The sequence below is a fragment of the Leptonychotes weddellii genome, chromosome 3, assembly GCF_054177405.1.
Source record: "Leptonychotes weddellii isolate Sample4059 chromosome 3, ASM5417740v2, whole genome shotgun sequence".
Classification (NCBI taxonomy): Eukaryota; Metazoa; Chordata; class Mammalia; order Carnivora; family Phocidae; genus Leptonychotes; species Leptonychotes weddellii.
Window position 1 is genome coordinate 69,628,644 of NC_138371.1, and position 25,410 is coordinate 69,654,053.

The window sequence follows — 25,410 nt, forward strand, 5'->3', positions numbered from 1 at the left end:
ACTGCTGCTATGAACATTGGGGTGCATATGGCCCTTCTTTTCACTACATCTGTGTCTTTTTTTTTTTTTAAAGATTTTATTTATTTATATGAAAGACAGAGACACAGCGAGATAGGGAACATAAGCAGGGGGAGTGGGGGAGTGGGAGAGGGGAAGCAGGCTTCCCGCGGAGCAGGGAGCCCGATGCGGGGATCGATCCCAGGACCCTGGGATCATGACCTGAGCCGAAGGCAGACGCTTAACGACTGAGCCACCCAGGCGCCCCTACATTTGTGTCTTTGGGGTAAATGCCCAGTAGTGCAATTGCTGGGTCATAGGGTAGCTCTATTTTTAAATTTTTGAGGAATCTCCACACTGTTTTCCAAAGTGGCCGTACCAACTTGCCTTCCCACCCACAGTGTAAGAGGGTTCCCCTTTCTCCACAACCTCTCCAACATTTGTTGTTTCTCTCCCTGTCCATTTTTGCCATTCTAACTGGTGTAAGGTGGTATCTCAGTGTGGTTTTGATTTGGGTTTCCTTGATGGCTAATGATGATGAACATTTTTTCATATGTCTGTTAGCCATTTGTATGTCTTCTTCCGAGAAGTGTCTTTTCATCTCTTCTGCCCACTTTTTGACTTGATTATTTGTTTTTTGGGTGTTGAGTTTGAGAAGTTCTTTATAGATCCTGGATATCAGCACTTTGTCTGTAGTGTCATTTGCAAGTATCTTCTCCCATTCTATGGGTTGCCTCTTTGTTTTGTTGACTGTTTCCTCAAAGTCACTGTTTAATATGCCCTTAATGACAACAGCAATATACCCTAGAGGCCACGTGGCACATTGGTTATGGTAATATAGGCTCTAGCTCCTGAGGTCATATCCTAGCTCTGCCACTTCCTAGCAGGGTGAACTTGGAGACTTCCATCTCTCTATGCTTCAGGTCTCAGGTAATAACATGAGACCAGCAGAATCGACCTCAGAGGGTTGTTATGAGGATTGAGGCAGATCAGCTGCTGTGGCCTTTAAGTGTGTACCTGAGTTGCAAGAAATCACAGAGTCAAACTGCCCAAGGAATGTATCCAGTACTTGATAATTTAATGCTTAAAACAAAAATAATTATTTGGATGAAAAAGAAAAAGCACCAGATTTGAAATTGGAAAACTGTATTCTTAACTGAAATAAACACAAACTGATCACAGAATTTGGAATAAGTCACTTAATCTTGAGAGTCCTCAGAAAATTCATATATGAAAGAAGAAGAATTGAAGTTGATAATGGCTAAATTTTCTTTTAGATTTCTAGGATTTAGATTGATCTCTTTATACGGGGCATATAACCACTTTTAGATATCAGATTTTTATTTCTATTTTAAAGATTTTGTTTATTTATTTGAGAGAGAGACAGAGAGAGAACTTGCACATACAGAGGGTGAGGGAGAAGCAGGCTCCCCACTGAGCAGGGAGCCTGATGAGGGGCTCAATCCCAGGACCCTGGGATCATGACCTGAGCCGAAGGCAGACGCTTAACTGACTGAGTCACCCAGGTGCCACTAGATATCAGATTTTTAGATAGGAATAATACATCTCTCCAAAATTTAATCAACATGTTCCTACTTGGGCAAGCTGACTTGGCTTTAGCTGTATTAGAAGTACACGTTGTGTAGATATTATACTCTGAACACGAGAAAGTATGAAAAAGATAACACCGTCAAACTTATGAGGCAACCAATGTGTTTTTTTCCCCCTCAGATTTAGGAGTTTCCTATTTTACAAAGATTGTAAATGTTATAAAAACAAGGGAAATCACAAAAGTACTCTTGTTCTCTCAGAGGCTGAGAATGTTTCAGGAAATCACCATATATTAGAGTAATTTGAAGATTTTATTTTCATATTGGCATGAAATATAGACAATTCTGAGTCGAACTTATACTGTTTCATATATCCCATCAATTTGCTACTAAAATATCCAGCTATCAGATACTTTCCCTTCCAAAGTACTTTTCATCCTTGGGCATCTTGAATCTGTGATCTCTTTTCAATTTAGAAATGGATTTTCTGAAACGCCCGAGTTTGAAACAAACCCTTTTATACCTACTCATTTTCTACAGGGCCTAACATATTAATTCTGAAATAAATTTCTTTAAGGAAAGTCTCACAACCCAGCTTTATCTTTTTGCTTTGCCAAAGACTTAGCAAATGACTCCTGGGAATTGGGGGTGGGAGGGAGGGGGACAAGAGTACAAGGAAAGCAGAGAAGAAGAAAATGGAGCAGAAGAATAGAAAGGTGTGCTTATACTGAGTGTGGTTTGAAGCGGGGGAACTGTTTTGAAATGGAACTGAGACAGTCTGCATATGAACCAGTGGGTATCAGATGGATGGTGAGGTGGGAGTGGTCACAGACAGGATCTTTTTAACCTCTTCTCCCACTGTCCTCAAATATAAACACCCATTCCCAGCATTTAAGTGCATAGTGGAGATACCTCCAATATATATACACCATCATTTCATAATGTACATTCTACTATTACTTTTTGCCTCTCAATGACTTTCTTTGCCTTGGAGCTTTCTGACCTTCAGAATTACCACACATTATAGCTACTGTATTTCTTTGCCTCAGGAGAATTGTTACTTGTCATTATTCCACATCTTATCAGGACTGCTGATATTGAAGAAATTCCCAATTCTCCTTTAGATCCTGATTGTGTTATGGCAAATCTTCCATCTTCTGCCTAAATGACACGTATGAGCATAGAAGGCAAGAAATGAAGAACACAAAGCAGCCTACCGGATATTGCAAATGCTACGTAATATAAGGTGGTTCTCCTCAAGAAAATTAGTGTCTAGCTTTTCATATTTACAAAAAAGTATTGCTTTTTATATTAGCATAGATTGGTGCAAGCAGATAATTCATAAAAAACGAGCAAGAGAAATAATATGCGAGGCAGTCATACCTTTTCATCTTTCAATTATCAATAATTTTGAAGTGTGATAAGTACTAGAGGTTTTGGATATTTTCAGTGCATTTTAGGGGAATAGTAACTAAGACAAAAGTAGAATTATTGGAATTTGTGCTTTCCTCATTGTACAATTAATCCTATGAATACATCTTGAATGTGAAAAAAATTGTATGTAGATGAGATTTTTGAGAACTGGATGGAAAGGGTCTGTGATTTATTAAATCATGTTTGGGTCAGACATTTTGCATTTTACATTGGTGTCCTCCCATGTCTGATGATCCAACTGACTGTCAGATACCAGTAACATCTGCTGCTTCTAGCCACAGAGCAGCTCATGATAGCTGCGTGATGTTGCCCTAGAATTCATGCCAGAACAGTCCTCTTTGAATATCAGGAGACCACCTGGGTACCCAGCTGCACTGTGCTACATCTCCTGCTCTCTTGCAGATGCCAGAGATACTTAAAAAGAACTTGGATGGGGTAGGAGAAGAAAACTTGGTACCTCAGAAAGAGTTATCCTTCGGTTACTTGATCTCTCCATCTATAAACTGTCCACCTCACCTGACTGTGGCTGCAGCATTTTAGTCTAAATGAAATTTCCTGTATAAATTGTAAAGTGGTCAAATGCTTTTCAAATGTAAGTCCCCAGGATAAACTTGAGAGGAGGAAATGACCTCTCCCCTCTCAAGCATTTTTCTTCAGGCCTTGGCCGGTGTCTATTCGGCAAATATACACTAACCATTAAGTTTGTGTCAAGCACCATGCTGGGCTCTGGGGCACAGAGGAAGAATAATAAAGCATGGATCTCTGTCTTCAAGTAGCTCACAGCCCATCTAGTCGTGACTGTTAGTACCGGGCATATTAAAGTTCAATCATCAATCTGCATCTGACAGTTGAAGAGGAGTCTCTCATGCCTACAAGAAAAGAACTGTTTTAAGAGGTACTTATCCTAACAGTAATCCTTTCATGGACAGAATTTTCTTTTCCTAGCTTTTAGTCAGCTAGAGACATTTTATTTCTTGTCAAGGACCTGAGACATTTTTATAGGAAGCTATAAGTTTTGCTTCAGATAAATACTTTCCCTAGGGAGCCCATATAAAGCTCTAATGCTATCAGTGGAAAACTATGACTCCTTTCCAAAAATCATCTTTCAGTCATTTTTTTTTTGCCATAAAATGCTTAGTGAGATAAATGTGAAACATATAAAAATATCCATATTGATGTCACCTCCAGCACTCATTACAAATACCCATTAAGACCCACCGTGAAGGAAAATAATACTCTACTTTGACAGTTTTGATCTTTTAAAAATAAATTGGCAGTAGTAAATGTAGTCTATATCATACTTTAAAAGAAGAGTGAAGAAGTAACCACCACAAAAATAGCCACATTTAGTGTGATACTTTGCTCACTTACTCACAAACAAGGAGAGTGCAGGGCAAAGTTTATTTGTCCAGATATGATGTTTAAGCACAGTGAAGATAAGTTTCTGGTCTCTATTTCATTAGAATTGCAAGATGTCATTCTTGTGACATATAAAGGTTGTTTAATAAGAGAACATCCATGCTCGTTAAAATGCTTGCTAAAGGAGATATGCTTTATCCAAAACTTTCTCCTCTTATCAAACCTCAATATCAGGACCCTCCTCTTTGTGGAGAATTTTGGGCTTTCTACTTTTTTTGAATTTAAGAACAGCTGACCTGACTTTCTATGCATTTCCACCTTGAAACATCTCATATTGCCTTAGTTTCTTCTCTAGGAAAATGAGGCAACTCTTCTCTTCAAAATTAAAACCTGCCCTTGGGATCTTGAACCCAGAATAGAGGAGGACTGGACTTGGAGCAGAGGACATGAGGTTGATGTTCAGCCCTACCAATTTCTAGCCACATGACTTAGTCTCTTTGAAACTCAAAAGCATTATTTAGAGAATAAGACAGTAATGACAACTCACCCAGAGTGTTCTGGTAAGGACACAGGAAAAAATGATGAACATAAAACTGGTACAAACTAGAAAGTGTTGCACAGATGTCCTTTAGTATCTATAATATTCTTTCAGCACTGGCAAGTACTTATCTCATAAATTGTGCCTTCCTCTTTCTTTTTCAATAACACCTATTTTTTCTAATAATCCTTCCTATCAACTTACATTTTATCTTACCCCCATGACAAAATAAAAGAATAGCAAATATAAGATAATTAGTTTAATCATATTTACCCTTCAAGTTACTATGTACTTTCTTTCCTACTTACTGGGAAACTTCTTAAAGAGTGTTTCTTTTCTCTACTATCTTCACAATCCAATTTTCTTCACATCTTATATTCTATTATCTTGATTCTATCATCTGCAACTGTTCATAAAGATTTTTATGAGCTTTCATTATTCTTTCTTGCTTCTTTGCAGCATTTGACACTGTTGACAATCACCATAACTTTCTAAGTTTTTGTGATATATATTTGTTCTGTTCTGACAGCCTTGACTTAGCATTCAGTTTCTTTTTTTTTCTCCCACCCCTAAATGTAGGTGCCACCTAAGGACATGGTTTGCTATTCTGCTCTCCCTATTTTCTTTCTTGGCAAACTCATCGATTCTCACACGCTCATTTAATTATAAATTCTGTAAAGCTAACTCTCAAATCTGTCACCTTCCCTAGACTTTGCCTCGACACTGCAACACATTTCCAACTTCTTCAGGTACGTCTTTAACTTTCCATGACCTTAAAGAGCCAAGAGTTTCTATTCTCTTCTCCAACTATAAAAAGAAAGTTTGTAGTTCCTGGAGTTTTCTCTTGCAGGGTCAGAGAAATGATCAAGGAACGAGTCTTACATCAGTCCTAATCACTATCTAGATACATCATTATAGAATTTGTGTGGGACACTTTGCCCTTGAACAATTTATTTATATCTTCTTATGTTAATTTAAGAGTTATAGAAAGTATGATAATTGTCCATACCCCAATAGCTTTGTTTGACCAATTAAAAATATAGAATGTAAAATTAGTTGGCCAGTTGAAATACAGGATTTAAATATAAACACAAAGAATTTGGTTGACCAATTAAATAGAGAAAAAAAACTAGAATTGCATATTGCTGGATTGTTAAGTAATGCAATGAGTAGAAAAATGTAGTCAAACCTTTGATAATAGAAACAGTTAATGCAGAAACATATTTTAGCATTCAAGAAGTGCTGATAATTCTACACCAAAATTTTGATTTCAATTTTATCCTATTTGCAGTGTAAACTATAAAGGATCTTAAGGATTTTTAATTCATCAAGTTTGAATTTTTGCAGATGTAGAAGGCTGTTAATTTGGATTTTTTAAGGGTTATTTAAAAATTACATATTAAAAATCTACAAATACCAAATAAAATAAAACAAAATAAAAACTCCATAAAATTTAAAAAAAAGATCTACAACAACCTTTTAAATGATACTTAAAACTCAGTTTTACTGGTACTTAATACTCAAATTCTGAACAGTTGGATCAAAGGCCTCTGTCCACATTATTTCACACCTTCAAAAGAATCATTCCTAGTATCTAGAATGTTATTGCTGAAATCAGTCAGCTTATTTAAATAAATGTCATAATTGGTTTCCTTTTTTAACTACATTTCTGGTTGACTAGAACAACAGTAAAACGATTGGTAGTCATGTACTTAAGATAGACATCACTAAGTGTGACACTATAATCATAGCTTAAGATGTTGCACATTTATTGCAGTAGTTACCATAGAGATTTAAATTTAGCTCTTTAATAAAAAGTGCATGAATTCAATTTTGAATGCATTAATTTTGGCTAGTAAGGGGCACAGGTTTCCCAACTGAATGCACATATATAGAAACAAGAATTTTGGAATTCTGTCCTAGAAATCTTTAAGGGATCAAATATAGATATATAAAAATAATCAGTTCAATTTCATCAGTTTTTAATGGATACTTTATTAATTCTGTCACTTGAATCCTAGTTCTGCAAAATATATATTTCATGATTTAGTTATACATTATTCATGTAATTTTCAAGAGGGAAAACACAAGGTGGGGAGACCAGATATTCTAGCCTAAACTTAAGTATGGCTCAAAGCACAAAGAAGGACCACAGGAGTATAGATCTGAGAGTTGCTGGTTTCTAGCCCCTGTTCCCCTCTTGCCCTGCCATCTACATGACAAGACCCTTGGATTTTTAATTTACAAATTCTTCCCTGACTATCCTAGATCACAGAAATCTTTCCTTCTTTTGAACTAGATGCACTTTATATCTGCACTTTCAGACAATACCTAGACCATACTGGACTTTCTGAGAGAGCAAGAGCTACATCTCTTATATATACCATCCACAGTGTCTCATGCAGGTCTAAGTATAAAAATATTTATATTGATTGATGGGTAAAATGAGGGTAGATTGACACCTGGCTGCTACACAGAGGTAATCTCAAGTATAATGTAAACATTACAAAACGCATTATAGATCAAACTAATTGGGAAAAAAGTTCCTCATATTTTAACCCATGCTGAGATGCATTATAATCATATATATAAAAGAATTCTATGAAGTGCTATTTAAATGTAAAGCCTCATCAACAAATGAACTCCTAGAGAGCATGGCCTGGCTGCCTGTTTCATTCATTTCTATATCTCTATCTCTAGTAGCTAGTACAGTGCTTAGTACACAGCAGGTACATATTAATTATTGGCTGAATAAATCAATCAACCAAATATTGTTCTGAGACAATGATTATATCTTTTTTTTTTAAGATTTTATTTATTTATTTGACAGAAAGAGAGAGACAGTGAGAGAGGGAACACAAGCAGGGGGAGTGGGAGAGGGAGAAGCAGGTCTCCCACTGAGCAGGGAGCCCCATGTGGGGCTCGATCCCAGGACCCTGGGATCATGACCTGAGCCGAAGGCTGATGCTTAATGACTGAGCCACCCAGGCGCCCCCACAAGGATTATTTCTTAACCCTTGAAAAAGAAAGCTTTACTTCACCAAAAGCTTTAGGACATTTGTGATCCTAAAGACTTGGAATGTGAGAATTCAGCTCATCATTTCATAGGTGCCTAAGGCCTTGTGTACTTTTTTTAAGAGATTGAGTGCATGTGCTCATGGTAGGGGTGGGGGGAAGAGGGGTGGGACAGAGGGAGAGGGAGAGAGAGAACCTTTTTTTTTAACCTGTTCATTTTTATTTAAATTCAGTTAATTAACATAAAGTGTATTATTGGTTTCAGAGGCAGAGTTCAGTGATTCATCGGTCTATAATACCCAGTGCTCATTACATCACATGTGCTCCTTAATGTCCATCACCCAGTTACTCCATCCCCCACCCCTCCCCTCCAGCAACCCTCCGTTTGTTTTCTATGATTAAGAGAGAATCTTAAGCAGGCTCTGAGCCCAGCGCTGAGCCAAATCTCAGGACCCTGAGATCATGACCTAAGCTGAAATCAAGAGTCAGATGCTTAACTGACTAAGCCACCCAGGAGCCCCAGGCCTTTTGTATTTACTCTGTCTTGCATTATGCTCTACCTTGAATGTGCCCCCTCTAAATAAATCCTTGCACAGCTGAATTCTCCCTGTCAGTTTGGTTTTAACTAAAATGCTTCCTTAGAGGTCTTCCCTGACCACTCTAAGGTGATGCAGGGCTCTGCCTCTCATTTTATTTTATTCAATGCACTTGTCATTATCTGGAATTAATGGAGTAATTTTCTTTACTCATTTATTTTCTGTCATCTTCCTCTATCATAAGATCACAAGACTAAATTACCATTAGCACATTTTCTGAACTAAAATTGCAAATTTTATTTGAATTTAATGTTGGGTTTATTTCATTTAATCAAGCCCAGTATATATCAATGATTCTTAAAATTTCAGTACTAGAAATTTTTTTAGAAGTTACTTCAAATTGCCCTTTCCATAAAGAAAAAATAGAACCTAATTTGGAAAATAAATAGTTCAAAGTTAATTCACAGCAGCATATATTTAGATACAAAAAGAAAGTAAAACATTTCAATATCAGAATATTTTAGATGCCCTTCAAATGTAAATCAGTAGGATAATTGCCTTATTTCTCAGCACCATTTGTGTGTGTTGTGATTAAGTACACTTAATGGGAGGCTTTAGTAAAATCTGGCCATAATAGTAGGTGTCAAACTTTTCTGTGCAATAATTCTGAGCACATTAACATTCTTCATATAGTTCTTTTTATTGCCATAAATTCAAACAGTTAAACTGAGGCCCTTTCTATTTAGAATCAGAAGGATCATAAAGATTTTTATAGCAAATGTGGGTGTGTATGAGATATTTGTGTATATTAGCAGGGAAGGATCAACAGTCACAGGATTGGAGTGTGTTATCCAACATTTCAGATACTTGTTTCTAATGCAGATTGTTAGTTTCTTAATGTACTAAAATTCACTAAAAAAGCCAGGTGTGCATGGCCTATTGAATATATACGGAGAAATTCTGCTTAGAATGTTTGAAATGTGACTGTATTTAAGTACAACATTGTCAAAGATGTTTTTATCATACTTCAGAAATCAATAATTTCTCTTTGGTATACTTTTAATTCTATTAAATAGTTTAATCCAAGAAGATAGAACAAAACTTAGAGTGATCTTTGAATAAAATATATTTCCAAGGTGTATTTCTGAATAAATCTTATAAAAATATGATTTATCTCTGCCTTATACATTTATGGAAATGAAAATGTATTATTTTTTATCATTTTCATTCAATTTCTTCCTTTTTCTATGCATTTAATTCCTATCCATCTTCCAGGGTTTCATAATTCTCTAATTCTCTTAATTATCTGAGTCCCAACTCCTACAGGATGTCTGGTGAGTACCACTCAGCCCTCATTTGCAATACAGACCATTTATTCTGTAAACTTTTAAAATTCATATATTTATTGTCACATTATATCCTTTACAATAACTGCTACTAAAGACTCACATTCTGGGTCTTCATAAATATTTAGTTATTCACACTCATATAGACTCACATACACATAAATTAATAGATAGATAGACAGATAGAATAAACAGAGTGTAGACAGAAGGGGACAGACATTAGATGAGTATATTTCCAGGTTGATGAATATAGCATATGTTTACATTTTCCACAGAAACGCTCATGTGATAAGACTATGAGAGGTTGTGAAAAAAATTAGTAAATACTATTAGTTCAAGAAGACATTAGATTGTGAGTGCTACTGATAACTCAGAAGGATTATTTTTCCAAAAAAAATCACTTTAAGAGATAATTATGTGACTGTAAAAACGAGCCAGAGATTAATAACAACTTCTGGTATACCTAAGTCTCCTACAGTGCCTTGTATTTCTAAAACTATGTCTCCGTTTGGTATGTTTGCAAGGTGAAGAATCACATTGATGACTATCTAACACAAGTTTATTCTCATATCTGGTTTTGTGAACCAGAAAGTTTAAATGAAGAGGTATAGTTATTACACCAAAATAACCAAGCCTGAGACTATTATAACTTTAAAAGCCAAACAAGTTCTGTAAATGTTTGCTAACATATGCTTTCCTTTCCTAACATTCTCCTAAAGTTTGATTAATATCTAATTTCCTGTTGTTCACTCGTTTTTTCTAAGAGACCATATGAAATCAGGTATTTATTATAATTAACATTCAGAATGGAATTCTAACACATTTATTTTGGAATCATAGAGTCCTCTATAGAAACCTTAATTGAATATCATTATATGGCTCCTACTGACCCAATCCTTAAAAATATATAATAGATGTAACACAGTCTTAGAAACAATGTCTCAGCTACCTTTTACTTAGAGATATTTTATTCTGTGCTTTCAATTAAACAAAGAATAAAGTGACTGAATAAACAGATATGTTTAAACAATGGTTGAGGATACAGTGGTGGTCCAGATACCAGAAGATCTAATTATTAAGCACAGAAGCTAAAAATTCAAGCTATTTGCAATGTGTTTTAGGTGTACCCTACACCAAACAGGTAACCAGAGGGAAGTTTGCTGGACTGAATAATCATTAATACTGGTTTATATTCTTTAACGAGGCTATACATGAACATGATCTCAGTTTACGACCTCCTAGCCTTTTTTCATTTTTTTATTTATTTTTTTAATTTTTTAATTTTTTTTAAAGATTTTATTTATTTATTTGAGAGAGAGAGAATGAGAGACAGAGAGCATGAGAGGGAGGAGGGTCAGAGGGAGAAGCAGATTCCCCGCCGAGCAGGGAGCCCGATTCGGGACTCGATCCCGGGATTCCAGGATCATGACCTGAGCCGAAGGCAGTCACTCAACCAACTGGGCCACCCAGGCACCCCCTCCTAGCCTTTTTTTAAATAAAGATTTTATTTATTTGTGAGAGAGAGAGAGTGCAAGCACACAAGCAGGGGGAGCAGGCTTCCCACTGATAAGGGACTGGATCCCGGGACCTTGGAATCATGAACTGAACCGAAGGCAGGTGCTTAACCCACTGAGCCACCCAGGCATCCCACCTCCTAGCCTTTTAAAATTTTCATTATTTTTTAAAGGTCGTATTTTTATGTAATCTCTACACCCAACATGGGGCTCTAACTCAGAACCCCCAAATCAGGAGTCCCAGGCTCCACTGACTGAGCCAGGCATGCATCACAATCCCCCCAGCCTTAAAAAAAAAAAAAAAAAACGCTATTAGGGTAAAAACTCTCAGTTATAAGATGAATAAGTTCTGAGATCTAATGTACAGTATGGTGACTATAATTAATAATGTTGTATTAAATACTTGAATTTTGATGTAAGAGGATCTTAAATGTTCTTACCACACACACACACATACACACACACACATACACACACACACACGGTGACTATGTGAGGTGATGGATATGTAAATTAGTGTGATAGTGGTAATCATTTGACAATATATGTTTATCAAATCATCATGTTGTAAATGTCACATATACGCAATTTTTGTTAATTATATCTCAAAGCTGTGGGGGGAAGAGGCTAAGAAATCTCTATATTAACATTAAGAGAGTGCTTTATTAAATTTAAAGAAAAGGATTCCATAAAACCACAACCACCAAAATCGTGGATAACACATGGACTTGGTGAGATTAAGTTCACTTAACTGAAATATTTCTATTATAGTCCAGTTTCTATGACTGGCCAAATAAACAAACACAGTCAAGTTTAGTACACTGACAATCCACTCTGCTCAAATTTGAAAAACATGGAGTTCTAACAGAAATAAAAAGACTTTTGTCTAAATTTATTTGTCTAACAAATTATTATAACTGACATTTTTGCTTGTCAATATTTGAACTGTGTGGGCATTTCTAGAAAGTTCTTTACTTTCTTTAAATACTTCCAAGAACTAGCATATTACAATCCCCCAAAAGTCTACAAACTTCTTTGCCTCATTTACCATACTCTTCTGCTCAGTAAGAACCTTTGCCTTTCATTTTCCATTATTTATTATGTCAGCTCTCATTTCTTTTCCACTTCATTGCTTGTGCAATTTGGAAATAAATGGATTTCACATCATAAGATATTTCACTTGGTTATATCCTTCAGATAAATATACCGCTGTTTTCATCATGATTTGGAAGAAAAAGAAAATTGGGACAGTTAAAGAAAATTTCATCCTGCTGATTAAAAAATCTGGTTATTGAAAAAATTTCTTATATTTTAAGGGTGATGATAATAAAATTAATATTTCCATAGTACGGTACAGCTTATTAAAAATTTCAATAAGTCTCATTTAATCCACACAACTGTCCTGACAGATAGATTGCTAGACTCCCATCAACAGGGTATTTAAAAGTAACTGGGCTAACATACAGTAAGAATCTAAAGTATAGAGGTCTATAGTTACTAGATACCATCAATTACATTTTCTCTTCATTTCTTTCTCTTTGGTGAGTATCTGCAGAGAGAGGAGTGGGGAGAGAGAGAGAAAGAGTGTGTGTGTGTGTATGTGTGTGTGTGTCTCTGTGAATATTTTGACAGCTTTATTGAAGTGTAATTAACATACATTGAACTGCATAATTTACGTTGCATAATTGACACCATTATCACAATCAAGATAAACAAATATATCCATTACCTCCAAAAGTTTTCATGTGTCCCCTCCTTCTACCTGTCCTTTCCCCTCCCAATACCTTGTTCCTAGAAAACTTTGCTTTTTGTCACTTATGGATTAGCTCGCAGTTACTAAAATTTTATATGAATTGACTCATACAGTATGTAATCTATTTTGTCTGACTTGTTTGATTCAATGCAATTATTTCAAAATTCAAAATGTTGTAGGGTGTATCAATAGTTCCTTTATTTTTTTGAGTAGTATTCCATGTGTGGACAAACCACAGTTTAACCATTCATGTTTTAGTGGACATTTGGATTGTTTCTGGCTTTTGGCTATTGCAAATAAAACTGCTGTGAACATTAGTATACATCTCTTTGTATGGACATATGCTTTCCTTTCCTTTGAGTAAATACCTAGGAGTTGCTTAAGAAGTCTTTTTTTTTTTTTTAAAGATTTTATTTATTTATTTGAGAGAGAGAGAATGAGAGAGAGCACATGAGAGGGGGGAGGGCCAGAGGGAGAAGCAGACTCCCTGCCGAGCAGGGAGCCCGATGCGGAACTCGAACCCGGGACTCCAGGATCATGACCTGAGCCGAAGGCAGTCGCTTAACCGACTGAGCCACCCAGGCGCCCCAAGAAGTCTTGAGTAAAACCAGGTGCCTGGGTGGCTCAGTCAGTTAAGCATCTGCCTTCAGCTCAGGTCATGATCCCAGGGTCCTGTGATTGAGCCCTGCATTGGGCTTCCTGTTCAGTGGGGAGCCTGCCTCTCCCTCTCCTGCTCCCCCTGCTTGTGCTCTCTCTTTCCCTGTCAAATTAATAAATAAAATCTTAAAAAAAAAGAAAGAGGCGCACCTGGGTGGTGGCTCAGTCATTAAGCATCTGCCTTCGGCTCAGGGCATGATCCCAGAGTCCTGGGATCGAGCCCTACATCGGGCTCCCTGCTCGGCGGGAAGCCTGCTTCTCCCTCTCCCACTTCCCCTGCTTATGTTCCCTCTCTCTCTGTGTCTCTCTCTGTCAAATAAATAAAATTAAAAAAAAAAAAGAACAAGTAAAACTGTTTTCCAGAGTTATTGTTACCATTTACATTTCCACCTCCTTTCCATGTTCTTCCAAATTCTAACCAATATGGTCCTTTTTGATCATAGCTATTCCAATAAATGGGTAGTGTGATTTCATTATGGGTTTAATTTCATTTTTTCTAATAACTAATAATATTAAGGATTTTCTCATGTGCTTACTTGCCATCTTTATGTTTGCCTTCATGAAGTATGTGTTCAAATCTTTGAGTCATTTTTATCGGTTTGATTTTTTTTTCTTATCACCGAGTTATGAGTTTTTCTGTTTGCTTAGTTTTTGGGGTTGTTTTGTTTTGTTTTTCTGGACACAAGTCCATTATCTGGTAAATTATTTGTTGCCAGTTTCTTCCTGTCAGGAGCTTATCCCTTCAGTCTCTTGACAGTGGCTTTGAAGAGCAAATATTTTTAATTTTGATGAATTCTAATTTGCCAATTTGTACTTTTATGGGCTGCATATTCAGAGGTCAGAAACGTTTTTCTCTTATGTTTTCTTTTATAATTTTAGGTTTTATGTTTTGAATTAATTTTTATATAGTGTGAAGTATGAATTTAAGATATTTTTGTCTACATGGATATCCAGTTGTTCCAGCACTGTGTTGAAAAACTATCCTTTCTCTACTGATTTGTTTTTATTCTTGTAATGTCTGTCAGGTTTTGCTATTTGAGTAATGCTGACCTCATAGTTCGAGTTGGAAGGTAGTATGTCTTCTTCAATTTTCTGGAAGTTTGTGTAGAACTGTTCTTATTTTACCCAAAATGTTTGGTAGAATCCACCAGTGAAGTCATCTACAACAGAGTTTCCTTTGTAAAAAGTTATTTTTTTTTAAACTACAAATTTCATTTCCTTACTAGATATTGGGGTATTTGCTTGATATATTTTTTTTTCTTGTAAGCATTGATAGTTTGTGTCTTTTCAGGAAGTAGTCTATTTTATCAAAATTGTCAAGTTTATTGCCATAATGTTGTTAATAACCCTTTAAATATCTGTAGAGTCCATAATGAGGTTACCTTGCTCATTCTCAATGTTGGTAATTTGTGTCTTCTCTCTATTTTTCCAATTAAGTTTGGCTAGAAATTTATCACTTTTATTGATCTTCTCAAGGAAACAGCTTTTGATTTCATTGCTTTCATCGAAACTTTTCCTCTTTTATATTTCATAATCTCCACTTCACATCTTTATTTTTTCCTTTTTCTTATATATTTTGGGGTTACTCTCCTTTTCTCTATTTTCTGAAGGTGGGGGGAAGCTGAAGTCATTAATTTTAGATCTTATTTTCTTCTTTCTAATATAGATGTTTGGTGCTATAAATTCCCCCTAAGTATTGCTTTCGTGGTACCACAAACTTTAATATGCTGTGTTTTCATTTTCATTCAGCTAAAAAACATGATTAATTTCACTTTTGACTGCTTCTTTGATCCATGGGCTCTTTAGAAGTGTATTATATAGTTTCCCAATATTCATCTTTCCCCACACCCCATGAATCACCCTGGCTGGAGAGTTCAGGCACTCTTGCTGGTCCTAAGCGAGCACTGGGCAATGAGACCTCTAATCTTGCTGATGGTTTTTCCCTCAATCTTAGTTGTTTTCTCACACATATGTGCTGATCTGCACTCAATATTTCCTGAGTTCTGTCTTTGCAATTCTCTCCTCTCCAGTATTCTGTCCACCAAATTCTAGCTGCCTAGGTCTTCCCAGACATTTGGCTTCATCTTCTCAACTCAGGAGTTGGCTGGGATCTGCCACGGTCCCCCTTTTGTTGCTGACATCTAGACACTTTCTCAAGGCAGGAAGCTGAGGCAAACTTAGGGCTCTCCTTTTTTTGATCTCCATCTCTCAGACCATTGTTCTCTGTGACCTGCTATCCAATGTCTTGAAACTCTTATTTCATATATTTTGTCCATTTTTTGATTGATTCAGGTGTGTGTGTGTCTGTGTGTGTAAATCTTGTACCTGTTACATCAAGTCTAGATGACACTTTTTTTTTAATTGAGTGTTTTATTTCAATAATATGAATATGGGTAAATATTTAATGTCTAGGTTCTTAGGATGTCTGTAGTTACCTCAAAGGATATTGCAGCAGTCTGAAAAGAAAGTTTTTTTGTTTTGTTTTATTTTGTTTTTTCTTTTCTAAAATTTAATCTCTTTTCTGGGCAGGGAAGTTTTAGAACCACACCGTGACTAACTCTTAGAGCAGGAGCACTTTATGTATGTATTGTGTATTCTTATTTTAAAGGGATTTTCATGTATATTCTCCATTTGATTATCTGTAGTCAAGGCGAGATTACTAAGGTCAAGGTTGTTACTAAGTGATGCTCAGGAGTGTAGTGACTTGCTCAAAGTTGCACAGCTTACAAGCACTGCAAGAATAAAAGCTGCCATTTATGACACACTTCATGTGTGGTAAGCAGGGTGCTTAGCACTATCTATACAATCTCATTTAATCTCCCCTAGAAACGTATCAGGAAAGTGTTACAATTTTCCTTGTTCCAGATATAAACAAACTAAAGCTTAGAAGACATGCTACCTTATCCAAATTTATACAGCCGGGAAGTGCTCCAGCCATCTTGAACCCAAGGCCGCCTGGCTCCCATTCTTAGAACCACTAGTCTACCTCTCATAGAAGTGAGATGCTCCTCTGTCTTCTTACTCTCTTTTTCTATGACCCCAATTGGTTCAACAATGGCAGATTATCTCATTTTAAGATGGACGAAACATTGTGCACTCTTGGGAATACCGCTCCTGTGCTATCGCTCACGAAAGGTAAGGACTTTGGTGATAATGTTTATTGGGTGGTACTTATGGTGGCATCAGGAATATCATTTAAAGGTAGAGGACTCTTTTGATAGGGGCAAATTCGTACCATACTGGGTTCATTTTGTCATCAGTTACATGGGTATTCCTTTCAGAGTTCTTCCTATTAAAATTTCAAGCCCTACCCATCTCCAACATCTACCATTTCATATTCCTCTTCCCCTATTTTTTTCCTCTTTAACACTTATCCCTAATATATTAATGCATTTTACTTCTTTTGTTTATTGTTTGTCTCCACTAAAATATAAGTGCCATAAGGACACACAGTTTTGTCTGTTTTGATCACTATTGTTCCCCTACAACTAATGAATAAGAACTCAACAAATATTACACGGTATTCGTAGGATTTATGTTATTTGGGTTGTTATGTAATGGAGTGGAGAGCAATATATGAGACCAAGTTTTCAGAAGCATTAGGATCTACCTGTACACATTCACACCGCTATTGGATGTGTATCATCTACTATAAGAGGCTAAAGCCTGTAAGAGTAGGATAAGATCACTAGATGAGACATCTATCTCAGAACTGTGGAGGAAGACTACATTTGCTTGTTAGCTCCTCCCTCCCCTCCTGATAATACTATCAGCTGTTAGGACTGTCATGTTATGAAGATATAAATCGTAATGGGGACGTGGTGGTATAATAATAACATAACCACTGGTCTCAGAATGCTGGAGTTCAATTCTCAGCTCTTCTGCTTATAAGCTTTATGTAAGTATTAGAAGTCACTATTATTTTATGCTAAAGACGTTTATCCTGTGAAGTCAAGGGATTCTTCAACCTTCTGAAACTGTATTCAAACTCACTGTGTCAAAGAGATAGGATGTATCTTTCTTGGGAGGTCTGTATTTTCATCACATTTTCAACATCTCTCAGTCCTTACAATACTCTGGGCATCAAAGATCAAGTGATACTATTTATAAATCAATCCACACAAATACATTCCTTTGGACTGGCTTGAACTCCTTAGGGCCAGCCAAACTCTCCTAATATTTTGTAAGTCCTTAATATTTCTATGGTTTTTACTTACCCTACCTACATAGACTAGAGGTATAAAACACTAACTTCACTATTGTTATATTCACCTTTTCACAGTGGAGGTTAAGTGATTTGCCTATACTAACATGACAGAGACAAGAAAATCTCATAGATATTTTTATAAAATAATCGCATTTAACTATCAATAATACCTATGTATCTCTCTCAAGGAACAGTGGTTCTTTGAGAGTAAAAACATCATGCCTTATCTATTTTTGTAGTCTCGGCATCTGAAAAGTGTAAAGTACATACTACATGCTCAATATATGTCTGTTGTATAATGATTGACCTGGATATTAGCCTCAGATTTTCTGATTTTAAATCCTCAACATATTATTATTTCATTAGGTCACATATCTTTTCATGAAATTATTCTAAAGGGACAGTCTCATTCTTTTGCTAATATACTGTTCTAGCATTTTCTCTTACTCAATATCTTCCTCAGCTAGAGTATTAACTATTAAGAACAAATTTACATTCAAGTTATAAAAAGAAAAGAGTCAAATAGAAAGCAAAATATATATTGTTTCTATTGAAAGCATATGGAAACTAAAGCCAGTGGTACATTTTAAAGTATTCAAACCAGTCACTTCTTACAGTAGTCCGCTTTTCCATGGGTGATATTTTCCAAGACCCCAGTGGATGTCTGAAACCAAGGATGGTACCAAACCCTATATACACTATGCTTTTTTCTCTATATACATACCTATGATAAAAGTTTAATTTATAAATTAGGCATAGTGAGGGATTAGCAATAATCACTAATAATAAAATAGAACAATTATAAGAATATACTGTAATAAAATTTATGTGAACGTGGTCTCTCTCTCTCTGGAAATATCTTATTGTACTGTACTCACCCTTCTTGTGATGATATGTGACGATAAAATGTCTGCATGATGAGATGAAGTGAGGTAAATGATGTAGGCACTGTGACAGAGCATTAGGCTACTACTGTTGACCTTCTGACAATACGTCAGAAGGAAGATCATCTGCTTCTGGATTACAGTTGACTGCAGGTAACTGAAACCGCAGAAAGCGAAACCACAGACAAGGGGGTGTTACTGTGCTTTGTTTCTTCATAATGTCAAACAACCAATCACAACTAACCTCTTGTGTCATTTTCTTGGGATCTGATCATTCTTATGACCACCAGTCGCATTCACTCTGTCCGTCTGGTATCTGTTTCACCTACCATATTCCCCAATCTTCCTTTTTGGTGCATTTAATGTATCTGTTGGATTTTCTGATCATGTTCTCCTGGTTTTTCATATTACTCCACTAAGCTGCTCCCTAACATATCTTTCAATTAGTTAAAGAACATCCATCCTATATGGAAGCTATGTGATGAAAGTAAGGGGAGTCCATTGGCAGAGAATCAAGCTTAACAGGTAAGGAGAAAAGAGGTGAAAAAGGAAAAAAAGCTGGGCAATACGATCACAGATAATAGCAATATTGCTATATTGATTTTTTTCCTTATATAATCCTAGCACAACATCAAAGGAACATTGGTTAATGAATGGATAAATACTCTCATTGCTACATCCCAGGGTAAGAGCAAATTTTTTTTTTCAGCTTTTGAATATACTGCCTGCCTTCCTCCCGTCTTTCTTTCTTTCTTCCTTTCCTTCCTTCCTTCCTTCCACTCTTCTTTTTTTAACTGTCACCTCTTATTTTCTGCACTTTGAGAACTACACCAAGTGAAAAGGTTGGGTCCCCCAATGTCCCTAAAAGTTGTGAAGGATATATCATGTGCCTGATGTCAAGAAGACATTCCTGAGTATGGTGCCAAATCTTGTGGGGCAAGTTCTAATCTGACTATAAGTACATAAGCAAATATGGAAAGAATACAATTCCATTAGCTAATGATGTTCTCAGACATTTGGCTATAAGGAAGGTTTATAGGCAAAAAATTGTATAAGAAGGCCATTCTAGTGGTTCTAAAATAATTCAGATTATTGAGATCCACTAAATTCCACATTATATAAATTCAAAGTAATTTTTATTCTCAAATTTTAACTTTTCTTACACATCATATATTTATATTTTGTTAGTGAAAAACAAACTTTACTTTCTAAATGAGAAATTAAAAGTCATAACTCTTGCACTTCATAGATAAATATATCTAAACTCTAATAATTTTATTACATGATTTTGGCAAAATCAATACAGCGTTTTGAATATTTCATGTTAAATTCCAGGAAGAAAGAAAAGAATAGTATTATTAACTTAATTCATTTAAAAATAATAATATATGTGGTTTGAAGAAAAAACAGTATTCCAGCACTTATCATTTGTTAGCATGAAGGCACATTTATGTGTCTGCTTTTTAGATTTCCAACTACAACAAAATATAAAAATTATTCATATGCTTTCCAGTATCATATGCATGAAGGATTAATCCTTAATTTTCATTTGCTTGGAAGGCCATTTAATAAGTGAATTGGCATTATTCAAACTGATTCATCAAACAATAATGTCTATAACTGTGAAATCAATCATGCTACTTGCAGAATTATCCAGAGTTCCTTTGACCATGGGTTATTCTTAAAGGTATTTGAGAATAACTTCAGGCAGCACTTGCAAATTCAGGTAACATAAATACTTCCAAGTTTCGGTTCAAAAACACAATGCGATTTTATAGGGTAATGCTTTATATAAGAAATAAAGCCCTCTTTATTTCAAAAACTGAAAGCCCTAATGTCTTTGTACTATGAATAAAAGAATTATTTTTGAAAACTTTAAAAATAGCTATAATTTCCGATTTAACAGTAAATATTGCATGCAAAAAACTCTAGCAAAGCTTCTAAATAAGTATTAAAATGACCAAATGATCAGTAATTTGCATCACTTTACAAAAAAAAAGATTTGACAGTAAATTACTGGGTCTATATGTGCATGCTACAGCATAGTGTGTTCAGAGTTAAAAAAATAAAGTAAAATGCAATTACCCTAAAAGACATTTCAAGATTCTCTCCACCCCAGATATCCATTCCTGCATCGTAAGTTCCTATCTCTTCAAAGTAGTTTCTGTCAATAGAAAATAGGCCACCAGCCATAGTAGGGGTCCTAGTTGAAAAAAAAACAAAAAGAAAAGAATATCTTTTGAAAACAATGTGTGGAGTTTAATGAGACTATAGCAAATAGTTTTGAGACATTTTAAATTAAAAAAAAAAAATAGTACTCAAAAATCTCAAACTGGAAACATAGAGCCAAGGTGTCAGAGGTTTTAAAATTAATAAGTAGCATTTTATTTCACATTTTCTGTAAAACTAAATTTAGATTAGTCTATATTTTTCTTACAGGTGATCAAAAAGATAATATGGAAGGAACACTGGCCACTTAAGAGGGGGGCAATTATATTCCTTCTGAAAGGCATAGTGAAGAGAAGTTAGTGCTCTTACCCCTACCAGTTGTGATCTTTTGTCACCTAATTATAAAACATTTTAATGTGATTTCTAAAAACCTGTGGAAATGGTTTCTCTGTGAAAATATCTATAATCTATTTAAATATGAAAAATATTAAACACTATAAAAATGTTTATAGGCAATAAGTAACGATATTTATGGAAGTATTTTTTTTAAGGTAGAGCTTTACATGTATTTGTTTATTCTTCTCTTTACTCAAGTAAAATGATAGAGTTAATTACATGGCCCTATGGATGAACATAAATCCCATATGCTTAGAAGAACATTTTGCACAGATTCTAAAACGTTTTCCTAGGAATAAATGCCTTTCGATTCTCACATTTGAAGTTTCTCTATAGGAACTAAGAAGTCAGATGTTAACTTTTCAAAGGATTACTTATTAATTAATTTTAAAAGATTAATTAAAGTCAATGGTTAATATATGAACTATGCAAGTCTTCCTATATAAGCAGTATGAATTGAAACTAAAAAAATTCTAGTTTTTCACAAATGGATCTATCTATACTGACAATTATTATTTTTTAATGTTAACTGTAGAATAGCAGTTTTAAACCTTCCTAGCACATTAGAGGCCCCCAAAGCAACTTTAAAAAACACATTTCCATGCTTGGGTATCACCCTCCACAGATTCAGATTTAATTGGCCTGGGGTGGGGCCACACCTTTGGTAACGTGTAAAGTCCCTTGGTGATTCTAATGTGCTGCTAAAGAGGAGTTAACACTGGTCTAAGGGATTTGGAATGCTCATCCAAGTAGTCTGAGATTGTGAAAAAATTAACAAATGTTGCTTCTATAGAGATTATATCTTCTTCTGCCACAGGATATGCTCATGTCCTCTAATTGAACAATGTAGTTTATTGAAAAACCACCAAATAATATTGTACTTGGACATCAACCATTTTGCAAAGTTCTCTATTTCTCCCAGTGCTCTCACTGTTTTACACTCAAGCAATTAACTGTCCATCAGCTGGAGCAGCAGAGCCTCCTTAGTCTCAGAACTATTTTATTACTTCTGGTCTTGCTCCCTTGCTATCATGAACAGTATCACTGACCTTCTGAGTTATAATGGGAAACAGTAACATAGCTAAACAGATGGTAATTATGGAGTAGCCACCACCCTCACCTGATTGGGGTTTTGGAATTCTGTGGCAATAACTATACAAGGTGTAATAGTGCTGCGTAGTCTATTTAATGAAACTAGGAACAAAAATTGCTACAATTATCTTATCATAATGCAACCAGGTGCGTAAGAATGTTAAGTGATGCATTTTTAATGATCTGTGCAGAGTGCCTGCCCACTTCTCTATTTACTAATAAAGTACTAATGCATTTAGCTTAAATACATGCATTGGATTTCATCTTACAGTTGGTCATAATTCCTAAAAATATGTGAGAAATGTATAATAAATGACTAAAATAATTTATATATTTAACCATAAAAATGACTCAAAAGTTTCACTTATGCTTAAAAAGTAACAAAAATAAGAGCATAAAATGACAATTCCTCAAAAAAATCCTGTATTTTCTGAAGACAGATGCTCCTAGGGAGTTTTTTTTTTTTTTTTGTATTTGCAATGTTAGCTCTCTCAAACAGTCCAGAGACTGTGCCTTATATAATATCTATAGCCATAGCCAGTGTTATGCAACATGTTCTATTCTAAGTTAACTGCTCTGTACCGTCCCTAATGAATTATTTGCATATGGCTGTGTGAACCTTAAGTGTTCAGGGTGCCTAGAAAATTAAAAACCTATATACGGCCTAACCTTATTAATCAATTCAACCCATTGGTGGGGGAGGGGGGTAATCAGCCCAACGGCTGTGAATCTTGCCTACCACACAGTCAGTAGGTAAAGATGAATGGAGCTAGTAGAAGTAAAGCACTCAGCGCAGTTCCCAGCACATAACAAATAGTTAATAAGATTAGGTGGTATATCTTTGTCTCTGTCGTAGCTGTTGTTGATAATCATTCACGGGTCTTGAGCGTCCCTCACTTAATTTTGACTTCCCATACACACCCTCATTTCATTTCAAAATCTGAATCTACTTCCGATCCAAGATGTTGAACTCCGACATCTGCTTCTCTGAACACAACTTTCTATTTTTTAACCCCTCCTATTTCAATCCTATGACAGTCACTTTTTTATTCTACCATCGTGTTTAGGGTTCCTTAGCTACTCCTATTTCTCACATAATAACCCCCTTCAGGAATTGTTCCTTTCCCTCCTCTCACTCTCTCTCCAAGGTTCTGCCAGGTCAGTGAGCAAAAATAGCTTAGCATCCTAAATTCTCTGTCCTTCCCTTATCTGACCCAATTTTTTTTGTAAATATCAGTGTCTGGGTAAACCTACCCTTGCATTATCCACTTCTCCTAGGAGCCAGAGAATCATTGAAAAAGCAGTAAGATGAGGTCAACTGGTAATACTTCAAGTCCAAATATTCTCTGCTTAGCCTATAAACAGCTAACGATCCTTTTATCTGTGTTAATTTGTCTCATTTGTGTTAATCTGTCTCATTTTTTAGCTGACTCTTATCTAAAAGTTTTGGCCTCTTCTCAAAAAATGAGATTAAGGCAAAGCATAAAATCAAAATTCCCTCGGTCATGAAATCTAAACTCCCCCTATCTCTACCTCAGTATGTGTATGTGTCTTCTCATGGCCTCTTCCTTCCTCCTGCCTCAGAGGAAAGAATATCTCCTTCTTCATTGTGAGCTAACATTCACTCTTTTGCCCTCAGCCAGTTCTTTTCTGACTACTCTTTCAGCCACTTGGTCATTGACTATTACATTTATGTTTTATGCCTTTCATTTCTAGATTGTCCTCTTGGTTTATGACACTGCTCAATCAAGTTCTATCCTAAACCAAAATAGTTCTTCACTCCATCCTACTACTCATTCCAATGAGGGCTATATATTTTCTATTCCCTTCACTGGTAACCTTATTGAAAGAATACTTTCTACATATTCCCTCAACTCCTCTTGACCTTCTAACTGGAATCTGGATCCTGCTCCCACCTCTACCATAACTTCTTTCTGAAAAGGCCCCATTGATTCTGAACTTCAATAGGCTTTCCTTAAAATGTCTTCCTTTGGAAGCATTTGAACACAATTCAGCCTCGCTGCTTAAAACACATTTCACCCCTGACTCCAATTGCATTTTTTCCAGAGAGGTTTTTCCTATTCATTTTATGATTCTTATTGATATCCCTTCCTCTTCCTTTTCCTTGCTGGCTGTCTCAAGTTCCTAATTCCATATTTGTGACATGAGTATAAGATACAATTATAATATTGTTTTGTAGATGTGTGCACTTAATAATTATCTCCTTTTCTCCCAATATGTAGTCTTCCCAAGGACCTCTCCGTGGAGCTTTCCCCTTCCTATACTCTTTACCTGTATAAGCTCTTTCACTGTATGACTTTAACTGTCCTCTCTGTGAGGCAGAGTCCTAATCTGTGTTTTCTTTTTTCATTGCTTCCTCCTGCATTGTTTGTGTTTTTCTAATTACTTTCTAGATGTTTTCTTTTTTTTTTTATTTATTTTTTTTAAAGATTTTATTTATTCATTTATTTGAGAGAATGAGAGAGAGAGAGAGCACATGAGAGGGGGGAAGGTCAGAGGGAGAAGCAGACTCCCTGCCGAGCAGGGAGCCCGATGCGGGACTCGATCCCGGGACTCCAGGACCATGACCTGAGTCAAAGGCAGTCGCTTAACTGACTGAGCCACCCAGGCGCCCTTCTAGATGTTTTCTTAAAAAAAATTCTTTTGAGTCTGCTCGAGGTATAAACATAGCACTGAACATGTGCTACTCTTCCATATTGCTTCTCCTTCAGTGTCCTCTAGTCCCTTCCAGAATCTCAACACAAAAGGATAAAACCCCTTTTAGTAACTTTCTTTCCTGTGTCCCATTCAATCATTTCCCAAATACTTCCTATTTTCTTTTTTTTTTTAAAGATTTTGTTTATTTATTTGACAGAAAGAGACACAGCGAGAGAGGGAACACAAGCAGGGGGAGTGGGAGAGGGAGAAGCAGGCTTCCCACTGAGCAGGGAGCCCAGTGTGGG

The 25,410-nt window shown here is 35.8% G+C and overlaps 1 protein-coding gene across 1 annotated transcript in view; it reads right to left on the reverse strand.

Annotated features, from left to right (window-relative positions):
- Positions 1-25,410, reverse strand: part of GALNT13 (polypeptide N-acetylgalactosaminyltransferase 13) — a 404,828-nt gene that overhangs the window by 34,085 nt on the left and 345,333 nt on the right. The window contains exon 8 of the mRNA XM_081815482.1: positions 20,876-20,993. Coding sequence (XP_081671608.1) covers positions 20,876-20,993 — 118 coding nt within the window. The remainder of the gene's footprint in view (positions 1-20,875; positions 20,994-25,410) is intronic.